The sequence below is a fragment of the Pseudonaja textilis genome, chromosome 6 (genome assembly GCF_049901715.1).
Source record: "Pseudonaja textilis isolate UNSWEBS1 chromosome 6, rPseTex1.2, whole genome shotgun sequence".
NCBI classification, from domain to species: Eukaryota; Metazoa; Chordata; class Lepidosauria; order Squamata; family Elapidae; genus Pseudonaja; species Pseudonaja textilis.
In genome coordinates, this window is record NC_141995.1 from 49319423 (window position 1) to 49342651 (window position 23229).

The following is a 23229-nucleotide window of genomic DNA, read 5'->3' on the forward strand; positions in this document are numbered from 1 at the left end:
TCAAATACCAGGAATATATTATCATATGTGGTGGACTTGCACAGAAGCTAAAAGGTATTAGACTAAAATACCCACATGATTGGAGAAAATGATTAAACAATACATAGATTTGAAGCCCAAAATATTTTTATTAGGAATGATACCAGAAGGCTATAGTAAAGAAAAGACCTACTGAATTATACACGTTTTAACAGCGGCTAGAATTTTATTTGCCCCAAACTGGAAGAGTTATAAGATACCAATAGAGGGAAAAATAATTGAAAAAATATTTGAATGTGCAGAAATGAATTTGACACTAGAAATTAAACAAAAAGAAGAATCTGAATATTATATAGTATGGGATTTGTTTTATCAATGGATGGAAAATAGAATAAATTAAAGGGGATTAGATGTATTCATCAAGTAATAAGAGGAATTAATTTAATAGGTATATTGGATTTCATTTGTACTATACATATGGGAATGTGATTATTGTTATGCTGTTAAGTTGAATAAGAAGAATATTATTAAAATTGGTTAAGTAATTTGAAATATGTACCTAGTCGATGAACGATTGAAATGGAATGGATTTGTGTGTGTGTGTGTGTGTGTGTGTGTGTGTGTGTGTGTGTATCAGCGGGAGCATGAATTCTTTTAGGACAAGGAGTTAAGTCACCCAGTTGCTCCTGTCCACCTGTTAACACCGCAAGAAGTCTAGAACAAGAGCCTGGCGCTACGTCAGTCCTCTGCCCTGATTCACAATTCTGCCCTACCCGGAGCTGAGTTTTCTGGCAGGTCATTTGTTGACGTATCTGAAGTTAATTCTGCTCTCTCTCTTCCCTTTGTGGTGGTGTTGTCCTTTTCCTAGTGCCAGGACCAAATCCATCCGCTGAGAATGACATCAGTGTCACCATGATTATGGTGGGCTGGCTGGTGGTGGCCCTGGTCTTGTTCTTGATGAGACCCATCAGCTTACGGAGATCGATGACTTCCGAAAAGCCGTCAAGCCCGCACAACGTGAGTCTGTTTCCTGAGGCAATTTTTCTTCTTTGGTTGGGTAATAACAGGACAAGAAGGAAATGTAGCATACAAGGAAAAAGGGTACATATTCTGCTCAACCTGCATTAAGTCATACCACACTGGTTCAATACAGGTAGTCTTCTACTCACAACAGTTCGTTTAGTGACCATTCAGAGTTACAACGGCACTGAGGAAAGGGACTTACGACCGTTGTTCACACTTAACAACCTTAACAGCATCCCCATGAATATGTGATCAAAATTCAGAGGCTCGGCAACGGGTTCATACTTATCAACTGCAGTGATTCACTTAGGAACGGTGGCAAATGGGGCAAAACTCACTTGAACAAATGTCTCACTTAACAACAGAAAATTTTGGGCTGCATTGTGGAGGGTAAGTTGAGGACTACCTGTAAGACTTCTTTTCAGGGATGTCGTAATCTTGCATTGCTGTTTAGCAGAATCATTCAAGTTAAAATCCTATCTGTCTGAGAGAATTTTGTCCCCAGGGCTTGTGAAGAACCCACCCAGGATTTTTAAGAAAGGGGTGTGAATAATCTTTTCAGCCTATTGGTGATAACCTAGTGAAGGTAACTGGATTAGGCTAGGATTCTAAATAGCATTCCATTCATCCTCTTGAAAGCTCCTTGTTAGCTACTTTGATTTCCCATGATTTTTTTTCCCCCCAATCTAAATAGCTCTTCATTTCCTCTTCCTCGTTTACCTTTTAACGCTTCCTTGTTCCCTTGGACTGTCGTCTTTGCTGCTTTTTCTCTGTCTGTGCACACCACACAATCTGTCTCCTCTCCTTTTGGCAGCAATCATTCCACACACATTGCACAATCGCCCTTGCTTCATCATTTTAGCAAGCACTTTCTTTCCTACATCTCCCATTAGTGTAAGTCCACCTACTTCTTTGGCATGAATAAGATTCTTTTCCTTTTGTTCCCGTTAGCCTCCATGTCCTGTTCTGTTTTGTTGCCTTTCTAGTCCAGAGATATCCAACTTTGACAAATGTTAAGACTTGTGGACTTCAACTCCCTGAATTCCCCAGGTAGAATGGTTGGCTGGGGAATTCTGTGGGTTGATGTTCACAGATCTTAAAAGTTGCCAAGGTTGGACACCCCTGTTCTAGTCACTCACTGGGAGATAATTTTATCTCTTTTTTTTCATAGAGTAATTTTTTTTCCTTTTCTCTATTTTCATTTGTTTCTTCTATCCTGCTCTTTCTGGTGCATTTATTCCAAAGATTGTCAATTGCTTGTTTTACGTTCACAATTCCTCACCATCACCTATTCTGGCCCCTGTTTCTGATTGCTAGCGGGGCTGGCAGTTAAACACTACAAAAGGCTTCCATGCAGATTAGTTTATTGTTCGCTAGGGATCCTCTTATCATAGCTCACAGTTAATGCAGAGATTCTTCCAACATTTAATTTGTGCCTCTTAATAGTGTGAAAGAAGGTGGTCTTTAGCCCATCATACAAGAGCAAAAGAAATCTCCCGCCCCATGCAGGCATGCATAAACTTCCCCAGGCCAACGGGAGATTAACCCAGTGGCCAATCAGGAGTACAGATATGACCACGTGACATAAACTACATTTCCCATGAAGCATTCCCTTAAGGGGGCAGCTCTCATTTCTAAACTAAATATCCACTCCAGCCAGCACATCATCTATCACCTTGTCTTTCAGTAGTTCTCTGCTTTTAGATTTATATTCCTCCCTTTGCCACCCATATGTATGAATAGACCTATTCTTAAACCATGCATTCGAGACCCTGAGTTCTAATCCTGCCTTAGCCATGAAAGCCTGCTGGGTGACTCACTTGTAGTTGTATATTGAAGACTACCTGTAATTTTCTTTTATTCCATGAAATACAAATGTATAAAAGGTATGAGGATTTTTTTAAGTGGACAACCCCTTTTGCAACATTCAGAAACTTCTAATTCAATATATTCTCAACACACAGGGACAAGAACCACCAGCTCCAGCTGTGGACTGAAGTTTCCTGGACAAATTCATCAAGTGTAATCGTCAGTGACCAAAAGAAAGACCACAGCATTCCTTATCATTGTACAGTAGGGTCCTGTCCTGTACATAGAATATCCGTTTCCTTTTTCTATTTCTTAAACAACAATTAATTGGATTAACTTAACGTGGTGGGAAGTAACAGCATTTCATTGATGGGTGTTGAACTTATGCCCACTACATTATTTACATACATATTCAAAGAAAAAAAGTTAAATCTCTCTATTGATAATCAGTTGATCTTGTTCAGACTAGTGGGTTTTCTCTTCCTATCTGCTTAGAGATTAAAAACTACAGTAAATTCCTCTGTGATCTCCGTACACCCATTTTGGAGGGAAAATCTGCAAAAGTTTCCAGTGGGTCCTTTTTCAAAAAGTTCATATACCACAGCCTTCTCCAATTAGTGCCTTTTGCATATGCTGAATATTATGTCATATTCGTAGCTGACAGTCAACAATCTAGATGAATTCAGATTAAGAAAGCTGATTAAACTAATTATAGTTTTATCAATGAAACAGTTTATTTAGGGGGAGGGAGGAGAGAGTAAAGGAAGGAAGGAAGGAAGATAAGTTAATGAATAAAGCCTGAATAATTAAAGTTTACATTGAAAACTAGTCCCACAATGATTTTCCTGCAGACTTGAGTTTGTGATTTCTGTTTAGAACAAACCTCAAGTCAAAAGAAAGAACCGCAGCAGAATGCCTGGCCGCCTTCACTACAATTGTTTAAAAGCTTCTGCAGTCAAAAGTAATTTCTAGATTGCATTGGATTAACACATTTTACACGTTATTCAAATGCTGATGAAACCCTGATACAACCAAACCCTTTGTAGCATGAGGCCACAGCACCGAATTTGCCAAAACTGCAAATTTTGAGCGGTCTTCCTGGGAAGCAAAATTGGCATATTAAGCTTCTATGAAGCTCAACCTGTTGATGTTATTATCCCTTTCCTAAAAATGATCAAAACCAGAGAAGTCCAAACTTGGCAACTTTAAAACTCGTAAATTTCAACTATCAGAAATCTGGGAGTTGAATAAGTCTACAGGTAGTTGAAGTCCACAGAGATAACTTCATGCTTTCTAGTTGTAAAAAGACAATCCACTCTTGCAGCATGGTAAATTATGGATTTAAATAGCTAGTGCTTAAGATCTTAAGGCCAGTTTTTAAAATCAAACATTGAATTATTCCATTCCAGGAAAGTTCACTTGAAATTAAATTAACAACATTACTGGAATACATGCGTAGCAGGTAGAATTTGCTGTCCAAGTTACTTTTGAACCTCCTCTGAGTCTAAAATCCAATCCTTACTGGATTTGAAGGATGGAAAATGTATTTCAACCAACCTTGTAACTAAATCTAATTCATTAATCTATATATTTGTACGAAGATTGAGGACAATTTCTCAGTTTTTACACATCTCAACAAGTTTGGCAACAGTTATCCATCCATTGATAACTGGATTTGGTCAATTTATTTCAAAGAAGGAACCTACCTTTCATATTAATACCAGTGTGGAAACAACTTAGTGTATCTGTCCCAACATTTATTCATCAAATGCTGTTTTTAAGGTTTCAGAGATCCATTCTTTTGCCATGGAATAACGTTAAAGAATTCTGGGAATTGTTTTAAGGATTATAGCACTGTGTTTGGGGCATTTCATGATTCCGCATAAAATAGCGTTCGAGAACCTTTCTATATTTCTTTTTTTTTTTTAATGATCTCTTTGTTACGTTTCAGGCAAGTTTGTTCATCTTTACCAACCTTGTGAAATTCACCTTTCTAAGGTTGGCAGACTAGCTCTAAAAATGTGGAGCAGTTATCAGTCTTGGGGCTGAATGGCAATGATTTAGTTTTTATTTCGTTCTCAAGAATAATTTGTAGGACTATCGATGTAAACATTTGGACAGAGAAAACTGAAGAAACAAAATGTGAATTAATGTACAGCTTGTTCATTAGCAACTATCGGCCAGTTAGATGCCTCCTTCTGTCTCCTTCTAAAGATGGGAGAAATTGAAACAAAGCTCTCAGTGGGAAACCAGTGCCATTTTATGAAATCAGACCATGAAACAGAACCACAAAATAATCTGCTTTGCGTTAAAAAGGTTTATTATATGACAGGCTAAATCTATAGCTCGAACATTGGATTATTGACATCTTTTATATTTCCTACTTTAAATGAACAAGCTAGACATAACGTGGAAGATTATGATGACTTGTTTTCAAGACTTTGAAAAGCTGGTTTATGGGATGATGGTAGGATTAGCAGAATTTAGAAACCATTCTTGCCAGAAAGCTCTTCAAGAGGAGGGGAAAAAAGGCAGAGGGATTTTAATTGTGAAAATATCGTGCTCAAACGGTTTGGAGATTCTTTTTCTGACATTGCAGCTTTTATATAACCCCAGCCTCTGACACCAATTAAAGTTTCTTTTAAAAAAAAACCCTGGGAGATCCTAAACATAGTTTTTCTACTTGGTGAATTTCTACAGCATTTAATGTTTAAAGTTTAGGTGTCAGAATCGATATTTCACATTCACATATAAACTGCAACAGCTCTTTCTGCCTTAGTTTAGAATCATTCTCCTAGGCAAAAAGATTGATAAGACTGTGATGAATTTTAGTGGTTTAAATGGTCTGAATTATGCCAAACACAAAGATCTGTGCCATGTTGTAATCCTTTACTACAAGATTTGCTGTGAAATAAAGGGCTTGTTCTATGCACTTTTTTTAAAAAAAAATATCTCGACAAATAGAACCACTAATAAAACTTCTCAAAATCTGGATTTTGCATTTCTCAAGACGTTTTGCTTTGCTTTGGTGTGGGGAAGGGGTCGACGACCTTAAACACTCAAAAGAGTCTTTTGGATCAGTTTCCCACAGAAATCACCAGGAGCCACAAAGGTCCTAATCAGAAGCCCTCATCCCCCCCCCCCCGGTTCAATTCTGGGACTGACCAGAAATCCGATTCCCCCACCGGGGGGGGGAACCTTTTCCTTGGGCAGCATCCTTTTTCCTCTACCTGTCCTAACTGAAAGTCCTATCTATTGTGGAGCCGACAGGATAACCTGCCCCTTGCCATAGAGTCTCCTCCTGGCGCGCCGTGCTTCCCCCCAACCGGAAGCTCCTCTCAAAATTGTGGAACCGACGCTATAGGGAGCTGCAGCAGAGGGATGAAATCGCCACATGTGGCTCCAGAGCCGTAGGTTTCCAACTCCTGGTGTGCGGGAAGACTGGTCTCCTTTGCTCACGCTTTACTCCAAAATAACGTGCTATCTTGACGTGTGGCCTTTCCTGAGCCCCTTTTGGGTTTTTACAGGGATTTCAACATTTATCTGTTTTTAAATTGAATGTCAGCAGTTGCATAGGTTCGTTGTGTTCAGTGGATGTACATACGAGACTGCATTTTAAATCATTACGTTTCCCTCTCATTCTGAAATTCTAATTAAAAGTGTCCTGCATCTTCCTAGGGGGAGAAATTTCATTTACATATCATTGAACTGTCCCAGATTATTGGCATCCTTCAGTCTTAAGAGACTATGGTATCATGCTCTGAAAAGGGGTCCTAAAACAGCATCTAGTGTGGCTAAAAGGACCAATTTGAGACGGGCAATCGCTTCCACACTGAGGACAGATGCAGCCTGTCTCCTGTCCAGCCTCTGGATTTTGCTGGTGCTGGGACTCTCGGCCTCAGCCTGCCAAACGAGTATCTCTTCTTCGAACTGAAGGCCATGCTCCATCTTTAGCCTCCAGGCTGATCAGAGGTCATGGTTTCCCAGCTGTTGATGTCCATTCCCAAGGCCTTTAGGTCCCTCTTGCAGATATCCTTATATTGCAGCTGTGGTCTCCTTCTAGGGTGCTCCCTCTGCACTAATTCTCCATCTAGGACAGTGGCGGCTAACCTTTTTAGGCTCCTGTGCCAAAATTGCACACGCATTAGCATGCGCGTGCAGTCATGTGCCAGCACCCAGAATGCAATGTGCGTGCTCCCCCTGCACATGCACATGCAATTACCACCCCCTTACCTGCTTTGTGCCTCACACCTGATTTTTCGGCTGGTTTGAGACCTTTTTTTGGCCTCCCAGAGGCTTGGAAAAAGCCTCTGCAAGGCTTTTCAGACCGAATAATATGCCCGTTTTATCACTTCTGACATTACAGGAAGTGACGAAACAGGCCTATTCATCCTGAAAAGCCTTGCAGAGGCTTTTTGCAAGCCTTTGAGAGGCCAAAAAAGGCCTCAAACTACAGTAGCAGAAAAATCAGCTGTGAGGCGCGCATATGCACAGTGAGGTAAGTTTGCCTGCGGCTCGCACGATGGCACAAATGGCTCTACGTGCCATAGGTTCACCATCACGGATCTAGGAGGTCTTTCGGAATCCAACCATCAGCCATCCTCACGACAGGCCCAAGCCAGCATAGACGTCGCTGTTTCACTAGTATATACATGGTAGAAATTTTAGCATGTTCCAAGACTGCGCTATTTGGAACTTTGTCATGCCAGGAGATACAAGAGTGTGCTCAAGACACAGGCTCTATAGACCTGAAACTTTGCATATTGCATCAGCTTCTTATTAAGCCATACTCTCTTTGTAAGTCTGGAAAATTTCTCCTACAGGAAGAAATGTTATTTATATACCGTTGAACTGTCCCAGAAGTACATGGATAAACTGAAGGAGCACCTCTTTGTACAGAGGTATCCAATATGAGCAATTTTAAAACTTGTGAACGTCAACTCCCAGAATTTCCCAGACAGCCATGAGTCTTTCTCCTAAAGAACTCCCTACTGAACATTCTGCAAAAGCATTTTTCATACAGTAGTGAATAACAATATTAAATAAATAAACAGTTCCTCTATTTGCCAATCTGTGATACAGATTTTTGCACTGCGCAGGACAAACTACATCATAACCCCGTGACTTGGAGATTTTGTATCTTGATACAATATTGTTCCCATCTTGCTTTGTAACTACTACATGGCTGGGTTTTGGATAGTTTTAATATCCAGCTCTCGAAATTTGCATTCGGTTCTTGCTCACGGAGCCCATTAATTAATTGGGATCGATGATTCTTTATTCATTTTATTTACATGAAACGTACACGTTGCTCCTCTCACCCATCGGGTAACTTAACCCCAGATTCCTCTAGAAAAATCTAGTAAAATGGCATCATCTTGATAAGATTAAATGGCCAAGATTTTCCTTTCCCAATACCCAAGCCAAACTTAAAACTTTCTTCCACAAACTTTTGCTCCCAGTTAAAACCAGCACAACTGAATTGTCAGAAAGGAGTATTAGGGCGTTCTACAATTTTCTGACTTTCAAGGCTAATCTTCATCAGAAAGAACTTACAATGTTGGGGGGGCCACAGATTTCCTTTAAAATTAGCTACTGGTTTTACGATTTCTAAATATCTAATCGGCAAACTAACTTGCTGGGCTGTAACGCGTTAATTGTCAAATCTCAAGCAGCAGCATTTGTAGCCTACTTTTTTTATAGCTTAGGTGACTGAAAGTCTGGAAGATTGTGGCTTCTTTAGGAAAACTCACTCTTTTATATATAAAAGCGAAATACCCCTCATGCATCATCACAAAAATCTCCAGAACTGTAAAGCCTACAATCTTGAAATTGGGCAGTATGTTCCTCTTGGCTTCTAGGTGCTCACTAAGAAAGGATTTTTTGAAATAACCATCAGAGCATTAGTATTTCCTATATTATTATTATTATTTACACGCTCTGGTGCTAAGGAGTTCTACTCCCCCACCCCACCTAGAAAGAAATCATCTCCAAATGCAAAACACAAGCAGAGGAGTTTCAGTTTCAGTTTTACTTTCATAGCACCAAGCAGCTTTAGGACAGAACAGTTGAGCTAAGCCACACCCAGGCTCCTTGCTGTCTCCTTGCTCACACAGCAAATACTGCTTCAGTTTCCAAACAGCCCTCAACTCTCTCAAACACTGACAGGACGCTAGCCAGATGAATACCGATGGATGCTGGTAGGCAGAGGCAGATTTTTTTTCCCCTTATTTTCCTCTCCAAAAACTAAGCCCGACCCATTTTGTAGCAAAACACGAAAAGCCCCAAAGGTCACACTTCAAAGTCCTATTTCCTTCCCCACGCCATTTATATCCTTCCTATATCTTTCATGTCACGCCATTAATGTAATTTCCTTGCCAGCTTCTACATGCTTGAAAGGTTTGTGGGAAGACAACCTTTGCAGTGCCTTTGAATTAGCCAGGGTTTATCGAATGATCTCAGTTTACACCCCTTGCTTGCTTGGCCCTGGACAGGAAGGTAGCCAGCAGCCCCCGTCAGCTGTTTAAGCCTTGGACAGAGAAGCCCCTTTCCTTTGCAACAAGTCTGCCTAAAATGAAATTTCCTCTCCATGCAAACTTATGGATCTCAGGTGGAGGAAGGGCAGCTGCTCCAGGGAGATTTCAGGCCTTGGAAAAGGGTCGTTAAATGGGGCAGTAGAAGCCTAGCCTGTCCTTGGGATCCTCTGGAACAGCGGTCGCCAACTGGTGGGCCGTGGCCCACCGGTGGGCCCTGAGAAAATTTTGGTGGGCCGCAGAGAAATGTCACCCCCCGAGCACCTCCCAAAGCAATTAATCTAGGCTGAGCAGAAACACAAGGCTGTGCCGCCCACATGGCCCATGGGAACCTTACCCGGTAAACTTGCCTGCTAAATTGCTGTTTTTCCTTTTTCCGACCATCATCTGTTCTGCTGTGCCGGGAGATTTAGATTAGCTAGAAAGCAGGAAATGGTTGCATTTCTTGCTTTCTAGCTAGTCTTTAGATCTTAAGATTTGGAGCTTAAACGCAGAGCCTAACCTTCCTTAGGACTGAAGGTTCTATTATTCAGTGCAGACTCAGGGCAAGCAAATTTTGTGTGACAGACTCAGGTAGGCAATGGCAGATAGATAGATCACTGAATGATTCTGTGAGCAACTCAATCTGCCTGCCTGCTTTGCCTGATTTTGGGTAAAAGTTGCTCTTTTTTTAATAAAAAAATAACCATGTATGTAAATTAACCATTTACATACATGGTGTGAGTTAATTTTGTGAGTTTCTTGCTAGCAAATTTTATGAGTTTGCTTGCAAGCAAATTTTATGTGACAGACTGAGGTAGTTGATGGCAGATAGATAGATCTTTGAATGAATCTGTGATTCTGTGAGCAACTCAATCTGCCTGCCTGCTTTGCCTGATTTTGGGTAAAGGTTGCTCTTTTTTTATAAAAAAAATTCAATATTTATATAAATATTTATAATATTTACATACAAGCCATGCTCAGCCAGTCACATGACCACCAAGCCACACCCACAAATTAGGCCATGCCCACAGTACCGATTAGAGGTCCCTGGGATTTAAAATTATGAGTTTGGTGATCCCTGAGGTCCAAAAGGTTGGCGACCCCTGCTCTGGAAAACCTCAAGGAGCCAGGGATGGGGTGGAAAAGTGGGAAGCCCAGAAAGAAACCCACCCCTTGGCCTGCTGGGCTTCTGCCCTTTTCCCACCTCTCTCGCCGGGGCCATTCCTTCCTTTTTCTCCCCTTCCTCTTCTCCTTTTCTCTCCTTCCATCCTTCTTCCCTCCCACCCTGTCCTCCCTTTATTCCTTGTCCATTCTGCATTCCTTCCTTCCGTGTCCTTCCTTGTCTGTCCTCCTTCCTTCCCTTTCGCTTCTCCTAACACCTTTCTCCTTCCCTCCCTCTCTTTTTCCTTCCCCCCTCCCTTCCACTTCTCTCCTTCCTTCCTCCTTCCTCCTCTTCCTTCCTTCTTCACTCCCACCCTGTCGTCCCTTTATTCCTTGTCCATTCTGCATTCCTTCCTTCCATTTCACTTGCCTCCCTCTTTCCCTTCTTTCTCTTTCCTTTCTTCCTCCCTCCCTTCTTCCTTCCCACCCTGTCCTCCCTTTCCCCCTTGTTCATTCTTTCCCTCCCTCCTTTCTTCCCTCCCATTTCATGTCTCCCTCTTTTCCTTCTTTCTTTCCTTCCTTCCTTCTCCTCCCTCCCCCTTCTTCCCTATTTTTCACTTGCCTCCCTCTTTTCCTTTCTTCCTCCTCCTCTCCCTCCCTTCTTCCCTCCCATTTCACTTGTCTCCCTCTTTTTCCTTCCTTCCTTCCCTCCCACCCGTTCCTTCCATTCTCCTTTTCTTCCTTCTTCCTTGCCGATCCTCTCTCCTTTTCTCCCTCCCTTCCATCCATCCCTGCCGGGGCCAAGCGGGAAGGAGACCCGGCCGGCGGAAGGGGAGGAGGCGGCGGCGATGGGCGCCCTCCCCGTCCGCTCCGAGGCCCAGCCCGGCTCCGGCGGCGCAATTCGCCCTGGGCCGCCTCCGTGCCTAAAGGGGGCCGGGCCGGGCTGGGGGAGAGCCTCCCCTCCCCCTTCTCCCCCTCCTCCTGGCCTGGGAAGGCGCCTCTTTAAAAGAGGGAAGGAGCTGCGGGGCGGCCCCACTCGGCCTCTGCCGCCCGGCTGCTGCCTCGCCTCCGCCAGCCCCTCGCCCGCCTCGCCGCCCCGCAGGTAGTCGGCCTCGAGGGTCGGGGAGCGGGGGGGAGGGAGGGAGACAGGCTGGCTGGCTGTGCGGTGTGTGTGAAGCGGGGGAGGCGCTTCCTTCCCTCCCTTTTCTCTCTCATTCTCACTCTCTCCATCTCTCTTTCTTTCCCCTCCCTCCCTTCCTCTTTAAAACGTCCTGTTTCCTCAGTTTCTCTGGCTGAGGTGGGTCCTTTCTTTCACTCTTTCCATCTCTCCTTTCTTTTTCTTTCTTTCCTCTCTCTCTCTTTCTCTTTCTTTCCATCTTTCTCTCTTCTTTCTCCCCTCCCCCACTTTAAAACATCTCATTTCCTCCATTTCTCAGGCTGAGGCTAATCTTTCTTTCTTTCCCTCTTTCTTTCTTTCTCTTTCTTTCCATCTGTCTCTCTCTCTCTCCTTTCTCCCCTTCCCCCCTTTAAAACATCTCATTTCCTCCATTTCTCTGGCTCAGGTGAATCTTTCTTTCTTTCTTTCTTTCTTTCTTTCTTTCTTTCTTTCTCTCTCTCTCTCTCTCTCTCTCTCTCTCTCTCTTCTTTTCCATCTTTCTCTCTCCTTTCTCCCCTTCCCCCTTTAAAACATCTCATTTCCTCCATTTCTCTGGCTCAGGTGAATCTTTCTTTCTTTCTTTCTTTCTTTCTTTCTTTCTTTCTTTCTTTCTTTCTTTCTTTCTTTCTTTCTTTCTCTCTTTCCTCTCTTTCTCTCTCTCTCTTCCTTTAAAGCATCTCATTTCCTCCATTTCTCTGGCTGAGGTGAATCTTTCTTTTCTTTCTTTCTCTCTCTCTCTCCCCCTTTCTCTCTCTCTCTCCCCTCCTTTTTTAAAACATCCCATTTCCTCCATTTCTCTGGCTGAGGTGGGTCTCCCTCCCTCCCCAGACTCTTTTTCCTGTGATGTGGGGCAAGAGGCTGCAAGGAAAGATGTGGGGTGGCGGGTTGGAGGCGGGATGCTTTCTCTTCCACGCTTTCCACACCCCGGATTTCATTCCTTCTGGGAATTTCCCAGCCTAAGTGAGAGGCCCGAGGCTCAAGACTGTCTGGATTGGTGCTCCCAAAAGACGTTTATTGTGGAGCTGCTTTGGTCTCCCATCCACCCATGGAAATGTGGAAGGGAAATCATGCTTGTTTTGGAGGGGATTATAAAACGGGGTTCCCCTCTCTTAAGACCTCATGGATGAGCCAATTTATTCTGCATCCTTCATTGATTCAATCTGTTTAAACTGGAATAATTATCCTCCCTGGCTCTGCGATCATTGAGTTCAGAAAGAATATGTAGCAGGCAGCCCTCCTTCCTTTCCTAGAGGTTGTTTTAAAGCAATCTATAATTTCCAAAAGACTCTTTTTAAAGTCATCTGCATGTTGTCTTCATTAATTTTCAGTACTGTGTTTGTTTTACCGTATTGTCTATTGTATCCTTGCCTGAGTGCTACAGCGTTGCTAGACCACTAGTTTCTATCCTGGTTTTTTAATTCTTTGAACAAGTCCTAGTACTTCTAGTTTCTATCCTGATTTTTCTTTCGAGGACAGGGCGTTTTTATTCTTAGAACAAGTCCTGTGACATTGGAGGAGTGGGTATTAAGGGCTAGGGAAAAATGAAGATAAATCATTTTTCTTCCCCAGGTTCTGTATTGGATATATTTAGGATGGTATTTCAAGGTCCCTTAAGCAAATTGTGTAGGTCTGGAATCCATTGAAAAAGACATAAATCTTTTTGTGGGTGACAAACTATTCAGGAGCACTAGAAATCTCTACACCAGCACAACTGGGATTTAAGATGGTTTGTAGTTTGCTATTAACATTCTATAGGTTGCGTGAAAAAAAACATTTTCAGGGTTATAATTGTAATTATAAGAAGGAATGATAATAAAATCACTCTAATCTTGTGTTTCTGATCCCTACAATATTAGCCCTATTTTTTTTTCATGCAGTTGAAATAGATGGAAACTTAAGATTGTTCTCCTTTATACAGTAACTTGCTTATGATGAAATAAAGATTTTTTTTTAGGAATTGAGACCTGTGGCTGGACCGCAAATGAAAGACATAATTGAGTGCCAAAGAAGAATTTTTTTCTCCAGCCACCATGTCTGGTTCCAAGCGCAATGAATATCCATGTTTATTGACCAAGAGTTACTGAGATCTCATAGTTAAGTTCAAGATTTAGCATTCCATTGTCGACCCGCTATGCTTTATTTCAAAAAGTTATAAAGAAAGGCATTTATATTCCTTCTTTAATAGCAGAGTTTGCTTCATTTCTTACCATATTTGGTAAGTTTCCATATTTGTGGTCAATCAGTAAGACAGGCCTTAAGGAAAGCCATGTCCTCGTAGCTTTTTTCCTTCCTATCCAAAAATAAATAAATAAGGAATCATCCTGTCTTTCCTGAAAGTGCTGTCTTCCCAGATGTTAAAATCTCTATTGGTCTTTGCTATGGTAAGGGTGAACAGAAGTTACTACAACCCAATAACATCTGGAGAACATATTTCGCCTCTGACTTATGAGGCAACAATGGGATGAATTGAACATTTTGGATTCATGCTGACCAGTATTACTAGATCTGTTGATTGCTGCAAATAAATAAATAGTTCAGAGCTTCTGGTTTCTGATTGACAGACTTGGATTGAAATGCTGATTTTAATCACAAATCCAGAACTATTTGATCTGGAAGCACGTACTGGTATGTAGAATATAAAATGCTGGATTAGGTCAGCCTTGGTGATTCTTGTATTCTAAGAAATGGCTAAACAGCAGATAATAACAGCAGGGTGACTTAATTGGGTCGAAAGGAAGTTACGTGACCTTCAGATCCGTTAAGTTAATGAGATTACTGGGGGAGGGTGGTGTAACTTTTTGAAATCCAGTGGGATCCACAGAGGGAAACCCTTACTCAGTAGAGTTGAGACTCCAGAAAGTGTGAAGAGCAGCAAAGATTAGGAAGGGGGCAGAGGTCGTAGGAAGAACAGTTGTAGGAATTGGATATTTCTAGTCTACTGAAAAGGATTAGAGGTGACATGATAGCAGTTTTGCAATATTTGAAAGGGCTGCCACAAAGAAGTGGGGGTCAAGCTATTCTCCAAAGTACCTGAAGATAGGATAAGAAGCAATGGGTGGAAACTGAGGGGAGATCCTAGAACGAAGGAGGAATTTCCCAGCAGTGGGAATAATTACTCAGTGGAACAGAAGCTGTGGCTGCTCCATCATTTAGAGGTTTTTGAGAAGAGATTGGGCAGCCATTTGTCCAGAATGGTACTATGGGGTCTTCTGCTTGAACTGGGGCTGGACTAGAAGACCTCCAAGGTCCTTTCCAACTCTCTTCTGCCATAGTAAGTGAATCTTCCGCCTGGGAACGTGTGTAAATCCAGTCCAGCCCTCCTTTTCACCCTCTCCCCCTTGAAGAAAACTGAAGGATGTTTGCCATTTGAAGGGATTAATCAGCGACAAGAATGTCTAATCCACCAGGCCAACCAGTGTTGAAATCCACCCAGATTCCGTTGAGAGGAGGGTGCCTCAATTGGGCAATCTCCCACTCCTCCCTTCTCAGAGGTTTCTTCCTTGTATTTGCAAGAAAAAGGAGAGAGAGAGAAAAAATGCTGTCTTGGGGGAAGGGAAGTGACTCCTTAACCAACTGCTTCCCAAAAGAGGAGGGGCTGCAAGGAAGGCGTTTTATTGTGGGGATCGTTACCGTATTTCCTCAAAATGCTGCTGCTTACCAAGTCAATGGGAGCCTGTCCGAACTTCATTTCTTTCTTTTTTTTTCATGGTTTATAATTCAGTACAGGTAGTCCTCGGCTTACAACAGTTTGTTTAGTGACCGAAGTTACAACAGCACTGGAAAAAGTGACTTTCGATCGTTTTTCACACTTTTGACCGTTGCAGTACCGTGATTTACGAAAACTTTGCTGCAGCAGCCAAAAAAGCCAATGCAATCCTAAATTGCATTAACAGAGGGATACAATTGAGAACAAGGGAGGTACTAATATCACTCTATAAAACCTTAGTAAGACCACACCTAGAATACTGCATTCAGTTTTGGTCACCACACTATAAAAAAGATGTTGAGACCCTAGAAAAAGTACAGAGAAGAGCAAGCAAGATGATTAGGGGACTGGAGGCTGAAACATACAAAGAACGATTGCAAGAACTGGGATATGGCTAGTCTAGGGAAGAGAAGGACCAGGGGAGACAGGATAGCAGCCTTCCAATATTTGAAGGGCTGCCACAGGGGATCAATCTATTTTCTAAAGCCCCAGAAGGCCAGACGAGGAATAATGGAGGGAAACTGAACAAGGAGAGATTCAACCTGGAAATAAGGAGAAACTTTCTGACAGTGAGAACGATCAACCCACAGAACAGCTTTCTCTGGAAAATTGTGGGAGCGCCATCACTTGAGATTTTCAAGAAGAAATTGGACTGCCATTTGTCGGAAATGGTGTAGGGTCTCCCACTTGGGCAGGGGGTTGGACTAGATGACCTACAAGGTCCCTTCTAACTCGGATTATCTGTTATCTTAACTTGATAAGTGGTTCCTATTTATGACCGTTGCAGTGCCCCAGGGTCATATGATTCCCTCCAAGCAAAGCCCATGGGGGAAGTCAGATTTCCTTCACAACCATGTTACTAATGTAACAACTGCAGTGATTCACTTAACCACGTGGCAAGAAAAGTCGTAAAATGGAGCAAAACGCACTGCACAAATTTCTCACTTGGCAAGATATATTTTTTTAGAATATTTTTTATTGCTTACTTATAAATATATTGAATACAGTGTAATGGGCTGTGGCATTCCAATTGCCATAAAACAGAAGTAATAATGTATATGCAAATGTATATATACAAATTTTTGTACAAAAAAAATTCTGACCATCGTATCATATGTCAACTCCTCTATCATTCTAATACTTACATTCCTCTACCGATAATACAGACAGTGTCTCTTTCCAAGTCTCCCTCACCTGATTCTTTCGCCTTCCAACTTCTACCTCGTGTTTCTAACCATTGATAAAACCTATTCCATGTTGAGTAGTATTCTGTATATCTTTTTTTTTACTGTGAGTCTGTCCATTTCTGCACAGTCTAGCATCTTCCTTATCATATCCTCTTAACGGGGTGTTTCCCTTCTTCCACTACTGTGTGTATACAATTCTTGCTGCGGTCAAAACGTGTAATATTAAATATTAAAGCAAGATAAATTTTGATCTCAATTGTGGTTGTAGGTTGAGTACCTATAGTCTGAAAAATGGGGCTTTGTATGATCCTTCTCAGTGTTGTAATCATTAAGTAATTGACTTGGTTATTTTAGGGCATGGCTCTCCAAAATTGGCAAACTCAATGTTGGCTGGAGAATTCTGGGAGTTGGAAGTCCACAAGTCTTAAAGTTGCCAAGTTTTGTTGTAGTTAGCCGGCAGCAGGTGTGGATGGCTGAGGACAGCGAGGACTCAGATGAGGGGCCAGGACCACCAGGGAGGGGACTGCTACCTTCAGAGATTGTGGAGGCTGGCAGCGATGAGATTCCCGAGGAGCCTGTGCCAAGTGTGCGCAGGGCTGCTCGCAGGAAAGAGTAGCTACAGCAGCATGGGTGACTCAGGAGTAAGGCTGCAAGGTAATGGCCCCTCCTTCAAGAAGATAAAAGCCAGCTGTGAATTGGACATTCTTTGCAGGAAGCAAAGACGTTCTGAAACTCAAGCCTTGTGGACATTGCAGTGTCTTAAGTTGGTACTTAAAGACTCTTGTGTTGTAAAATATCTCTAGGTAACCTTATCTGTTATTCTTGGCAGCCTCGCACAGTTTTGGTGAGGCTTCTGTTTATCAAAGTTAATTAGTTTGCAGCAGCCTTTTAACCAGGGATTCATAAGAGTCATTAAAAGGTTTCTCTTCCCTTTGGTTCGTGTTTGTTTTATTGGAAAAGGGTTTGGGTCAGAACAAGTTTAGAGAACTCTGTTGTAGGGAATTAAGAACCCTTCTCTGTTTATCTGTTCCAAAAGGATCCAAAATTGAGGGCAGGCGTGGCACTGTGGAGGCAAGTTGCTGATCAGCAGAGGCCCTTTTAAAGCTAGTTCTTCTGTCTCCACTGATACACATTCTATACATGGCGGGGAAAAAAGAATCTTGCAAGTTTACAAGACAGATGGCTTAAGGAACAAAGCTGTTACACAACCTAGTAATCCTGCTAGAGATACTTCAAAACCTCCTCCTAGAAGGGAGCGACAGAAACAGACTGTGAGGAGTGGGTGTGTGGGGTCTCTAACAATGCTTTGAGCTCTAAGCACAAAGTGCTTATAGGCAGTATCCTGGATAATGGGAAACGAGCTTCCTATAATCTCCACTGTCCTCACCACTCTCTGTATGGACTTTCTATCCGAGACATTGGAGCCATAAAACCAAACAGCGATGCAGTTTGTTAAAATGATCTCAATCATGCCTCTGTAAAAAAGTAACCAGGACAGAAGAAGAAATATAATTTATTATTACAGCAATCATAATTGATTATTCTGATTATAATGGCAACTGGTAAATGTTGTGTTTTCTTGGAACTAAGCAAGAAACAAATCCAGTTTCAAATCTTTGCTTTGAATTCTAAGCACATAGCACTTATAAGCAGTGTCCTGAATAATGGGGTAAGCTTCCTATAATCTCCGTTATCCTCACCACTCTCTGTACAGACTTTCTATATGAGGTACTGCTATGTATGTGTATACATTCAAACTAGACTGTGATGTTTCTCTGTGTCATATATCTCCATATATGGGTGTATGTATGTATGTATGTGTGTGTATGTGTATGTATGTATATATATATATATTTTTTCTTAAGTTTTCGCGGGTACTTACATGTATGGCATTCGGCTTTGCTCGGGTATTTTCCCACGTCATAGTAGATAGATAGATAGATAGATAGATAGATAGATAGATAGATAGATAGATATAGATATAGATACACACACACACACACACACACACACACACACATGTAATGGTTATCTTTTGAGAACTGAATGCAACGAGATTTCGTTTTAAGGTATGCTGATTCGTGTACCTTTAAAGTGACAATATAGTTGTTGTTCTATTCTAAAATTCTGTTCTAATAGACCCCGTCCCAATTTATTTCTTAATTCTCACCAGATTGGTCATGTTTGAAATTAAGAAAATCTGCTGTATTGGTGCTGGCTATGTTGGTGGGCCAACATGCAGTGTTATTGCTCAGATGTGCCCCAAAATTCAAGTCACCGTGGTTGATGTCAACGAAGCTCGAATCGGGGCCTGGAATTCTGACATCCTTCCCATTTATGAGGTATAGTGGGCTCAGTAATATTTTCCATCCTTACTTTTTTGTTCTGGTGTTTTTATGCTGCATTTCACGCGTCTAGATTCCTGCAACACTGCTGCTACCTTTTTGAAATCTGTTCTTATTGTTAATCATTTTAATGTACTGTTCCAGGATGACTATCAAAAGAACCTCCTGTTACACCTTCTGTGATGACCCAGGGCATGGCACAAAGGCAATACAGTCAAATAAGCAAGAAATGTTCCTTTAATACCTCCAGCTTTGCCCCAAATGTCCAGGTTATCTTTGTCTGGAGAAAAAAACTCTCCCAAGAACAATTTTTAAGTGGAGGAAATTCAGTCCGAAAACAAAGTACATACAAACTGTAACTTAAAATCCACACAAACCACACTGCAGCAATTAACTGGACAGGGCAGGAGAAGGAATTGCAGACTTGAAAGCCCAGCAAAACACACACAGTTGGGAAGACGCCATGAACCCAAATAAGCCTCGACGATACAAGATAATTCATGCTTTGCTCCCAATAGCTTTGCTGTGTGCAGCTTCCCTTTTTAAACACTGTGTCCCCAGCTGCAGCTAATGAAGGGTATCAGGGCCGTTTCCTCACCCATAAGCCATGCAACTCACATTGCTCCCTTCTCCATTCCTTCCTGCGTGCCCTAGGATGAAAAGGGGGTGGGCCTGGGTCTTCCTCTGATTTCCCTCTCCCTTGCTTTACCTCTTCCCTGCTCTGCCCAACCGGACTGTGCCCTTCCCCAGTTTCTTCCACAGCCAGTGGAGCCATACTCCCACTCCCTTCCAGCTGCTCAGCCTCCCCCTCTGAGTCAGACTCCGACAGGGGCATGACACCTTCATAACTGCCCATGGGGCAGAACAGAATAAGGACAAGCTCACTCAATAAATGTTGTTTTCAGAATAGGAATTAGGTTGATGACAAGTTTTGAATGGCTGTCCTTTTGCATAGACATTAGGAAAGTGTGGAGGAAGTGGTCTGTGATGCTCTCTGAGCTTGGTGGTTTTCTGGCAGACGTTTCATTACCCAACTAGGTAACATGATCAGTGCTAAAAGGGGATTGTGGCTTGCAGAGTGAAGGAGGAGAACTGAGACTCCATGGTGTTCTCTGAGCTTAGTGGTTTCCTCGCTGTTTCCTCGCTTACAGGTGGCTTGCCCCGTACCCCACTCCTTACTAGCACTGCTGATGTTACCTATTTGGGTAGTGAAACGTCTGTAAGAAAATAACCAAGTTCAGAGAGTACCAAGGACCTCGCAAGCCTCTGTTGATGTACAGTGAAGGAATGAAGTTGCTTTTTTAATTTTGATTTTTATGTATTTATTGATCCCTTTGAGCCATGTTCTTCTTGAATAAAACCCATTGAAAATGCTTTATTTATTGACTTTCTTTTTTCCAGCCAGGACTTAAAGAGGTAGTAGAATCTTGCAGAGGGAAGAATCTCTTTTTCTCCACCAACATTGATGATGCTATCAAAGAAGCCGATCTGGTATTCATTTCTGTAAGTAATTAATTTGACCTTTTAAAAAGTTCAGATCGGTGGGAAACGGGAGAAAATCAGGAGGAGAAACTCAGTTAATCACAAATGGCAGCAATATTTCTACTCAGCTTCCAAATTCATTGGACAAAGACGATCAGGAGGGGAATTATGGTACCAGGTAAAAACTTCCATTGGTCAGTTCCAGAAGAACAGTTAGTTTAAAAAGGAGAATATTGGGGATGCCTGTGACTCAGTGGCTAAGAGGCTGAGCTTGTCAATCAGAAAGGTTAGCAGTTCAGCAGTTCGAATCCCTAGCGCTGCGTAATGGAATGAATTCCCATTATTTGTCCCAGCTTCTGCCAACCTAGCAGTTCAAAAGCACATAAAAATGCAAGTAGAAGAATAGGGACCACTTTGGTGAGAAGGTAATAGCGTTCCATGCACCTTTGGCATTTAGTCATGCCGGCCAAATGACCATGGAGAGTCCTCGGACAGTGCTGGCTCTTTGCCTTTGACACAGAGATGAGCACACACACACCCCAGAGCCAGAACGACGTATTTGCTACAGGAACCTTTACCTTTAATTACAGATCATCTACTCTCATTCAATGATAGGTTTTCCAGAATTACTTTGAAAAGTGGGGTTAAGAAAGGATTGTGTTCCAGATTCCATGTTTGGTGCTAATAATGCATAGTTTAATTAATTGACAATGACAGAAATCCCTCTAAATTCATTGGGAATTATTCTCCATTAAGCAACAGAAGACAACATATTTTGGAATTTAAAAAGAGGACACTTAGGTTCCAAATTTATATATGTTGTTCACGAGAGGCATTTAGATACGCCCCTTTTTGCAATACAAGAAGTTACATTTTGCTTAAACAAAACAAAATCAGACAATTTTTAAAATGTTTTGTCTAATTTTATTTTGTTTTTGCAAAAAAAAAATCCTTTTAGGAGCTTTTGTTTTAACTTTCTGAATAATATAAAAAAAACTTGTAAAAAATTACATTTTTCTTGATTTAGCTCTACATTATCCCTGCTAAAAGGAAGTAACTCCTTAGAAGTAGGAATTCTGGCATACAATTCTGCTGGGAATTGGATGGGTGGGAGCAGAATCAAAATCCTCATAATGGCAACTGGAAAGTTGTAAAAAAACTCTTACTCATTTTACACACCCATCAACATCGCTCCCCACTATCCGTAGGGGAGACCCTATAATAGGGGTCCCCAAACTTGCCAACTTTAAGACTTGTGGACTTCAACTCCTGAAGAATTCTGGGAGTGGAAACCCACAAGTCTTAAAGTTGCCAAGTTTGGAGACCTCTGCCCTATATGTATGTAGAATTTCAGGATGGTTCTGTATTTTTTTTTTAAAGATCATTTGTTTTATTATATAAAATACAAATAAAAGAGGAAATTAAGGGAAGGAAAAGGAGTGGGGAAATGGGGATGTGAGATATAAGGGAGGAGAAAGAAAGAAAAAAGGCATGACTTCCAACTCTTAGCACAGTTGAAAATAAAAACAGAGCAACCTCAACTTTTTGCTTTTATACATTAATATATAACTAGCCATTTGTATAACGATATTTTTTTCTGAGCAACAAAACCAAAGTCAGTTTCATTTTTTTTTTAAATCACAAGCGCAAAATCCAGAAGTGATATCCAAATGAATATCCATATATATTTTCATCTTTGAATAAAATAATAATAATAAAATTCTCTTGCAGTAAGAATACAGTGAACCTTGTTAATAAAAACGATGACAGTTCACAAAGTATTAAGAAAGTATTAAGAAAATAGAAATACATACTATTTCCATGGCAAGGAAGATAAAGCAGGAATGGTTAAATTATTTTATTCAAAGGATGGTTCTGTATTTTTAAGATGCTATAACAATGCTGGTTAACCTTTTTGGCACCAAGTGCTGAAACGGGAATGCGCATGCGTGCCAGAAACTATGAGCTTAGTTTCCTGGCACATGCATGCACACAGGCCACTTGGTCTTCCAGTTTCTAATGCGCATGCATGCGCAAAGACCAGCTGACTCTTCCAGTTTCTGGCGCTCCCGCGTGTGCGAAAAGCAGCTGGCCGGCACACATGCATGCGCTGGAACAATGAACATTTCAATAAATTAACCCCTATGGGCGGGCAAACTTTGGCGGTAGAGTGTGGATTCTGACAAACTGACAATACTTGAAAGTGAAGGACTTCAGATGCACTAAGTGTTTTTCCAGCTCTTAACAAAAATAAGATCACAATTTTCTTAGTGATCTAAAGTTGTTCCTAAAGCCCAGTAAGTAACAGGTGGTTTTTCCGGAGAATGTCTCCTCTTTCAAGCAATCTCTTAACCTAGGTTAATACGCCCACGAAGACCTACGGAATGGGGAAAGGCCGGGCTGCGGACCTGAAATATATTGAGGCTTGCGCAAGACGGATCGTGCAGAACTCCAACGGTTATAAAATTGTGACTGAGAAAAGCACCGTACCTGTGCGGGCTGCGGAGAGCATCCGCCGCATATTCGACGCCAACACCAAACCAAATTTAAATCTGCAGGTAAAATATTGAGAATCGGGAACCGAAGCGAGGTGCTTCTCATCTGTGCGCCTGGAAATCGGTCTTTGTCCTTGGCTCGCAGGTCTTGTCCAACCCGGAATTCTTAGCGGAGGGCACGGCTGTCAACGACCTCAAGAATCCAGACCGCGTATTGATAGGGGGAGACGAGACCCCCGAGGGGCAAAAAGCCGTCCGGGCGTTGAGTGCCGTCTACGAGCAGTGGGTGCCCCGAGAGAAGATCCTGACCACGAATACGTGGTCTTCGGAGCTCTCCAAGCTGGTTGGTATCATAGAATGGCCCACCGGTAGTCCTCGATTTACAATCTTTTCATTTAACATCCATTCAAAGTTCTTACAGAAGAACAGAG

At 41.9% G+C, this 23229-nt stretch overlaps 2 protein-coding genes across 11 annotated transcripts in view; both read left to right on the top strand.

Annotated features, from left to right (window-relative positions):
• The window catches only part of SMIM14 (small integral membrane protein 14), a 33317-nt gene extending 27512 nt beyond the window's left edge, over positions 1–5805 (top strand). For all 9 annotated transcript variants that reach the window (XM_087936814.1, XM_087936809.1, XM_087936810.1 and 6 more), the window contains 2 exons: positions 848–996; positions 2967–5805. In XM_087936814.1, coding sequence (XP_087792940.1) covers positions 848–996; positions 2967–2999 — 182 coding nt within the window. In that variant the 3' untranslated portion in view covers positions 3000–5805. The remainder of the gene's footprint in view (positions 1–847; positions 997–2966) is intronic.
• A 5468-nt stretch (positions 5806–11273) lies between these two features.
• Positions 11274–23229, top strand: part of UGDH (UDP-glucose 6-dehydrogenase) — a 28513-nt gene continuing 16557 nt past the window's right edge. The window contains exons 1-5 of one of the 2 annotated variants that reach the window (XM_026699838.2): positions 11274–11529; positions 18650–18818; positions 20223–20324; positions 22661–22861; positions 22944–23141. In XM_026699838.2, coding sequence (XP_026555623.2) covers positions 11276–11529; positions 18650–18818; positions 20223–20324; positions 22661–22861; positions 22944–23141 — 924 coding nt within the window. In that variant the 5' untranslated portion in view covers positions 11274–11275. The remainder of the gene's footprint in view (positions 11530–18649; positions 18819–20222; positions 20325–22660; positions 22862–22943; positions 23142–23229) is intronic. The other variant, XM_087936817.1, reaches the window with a different exon arrangement.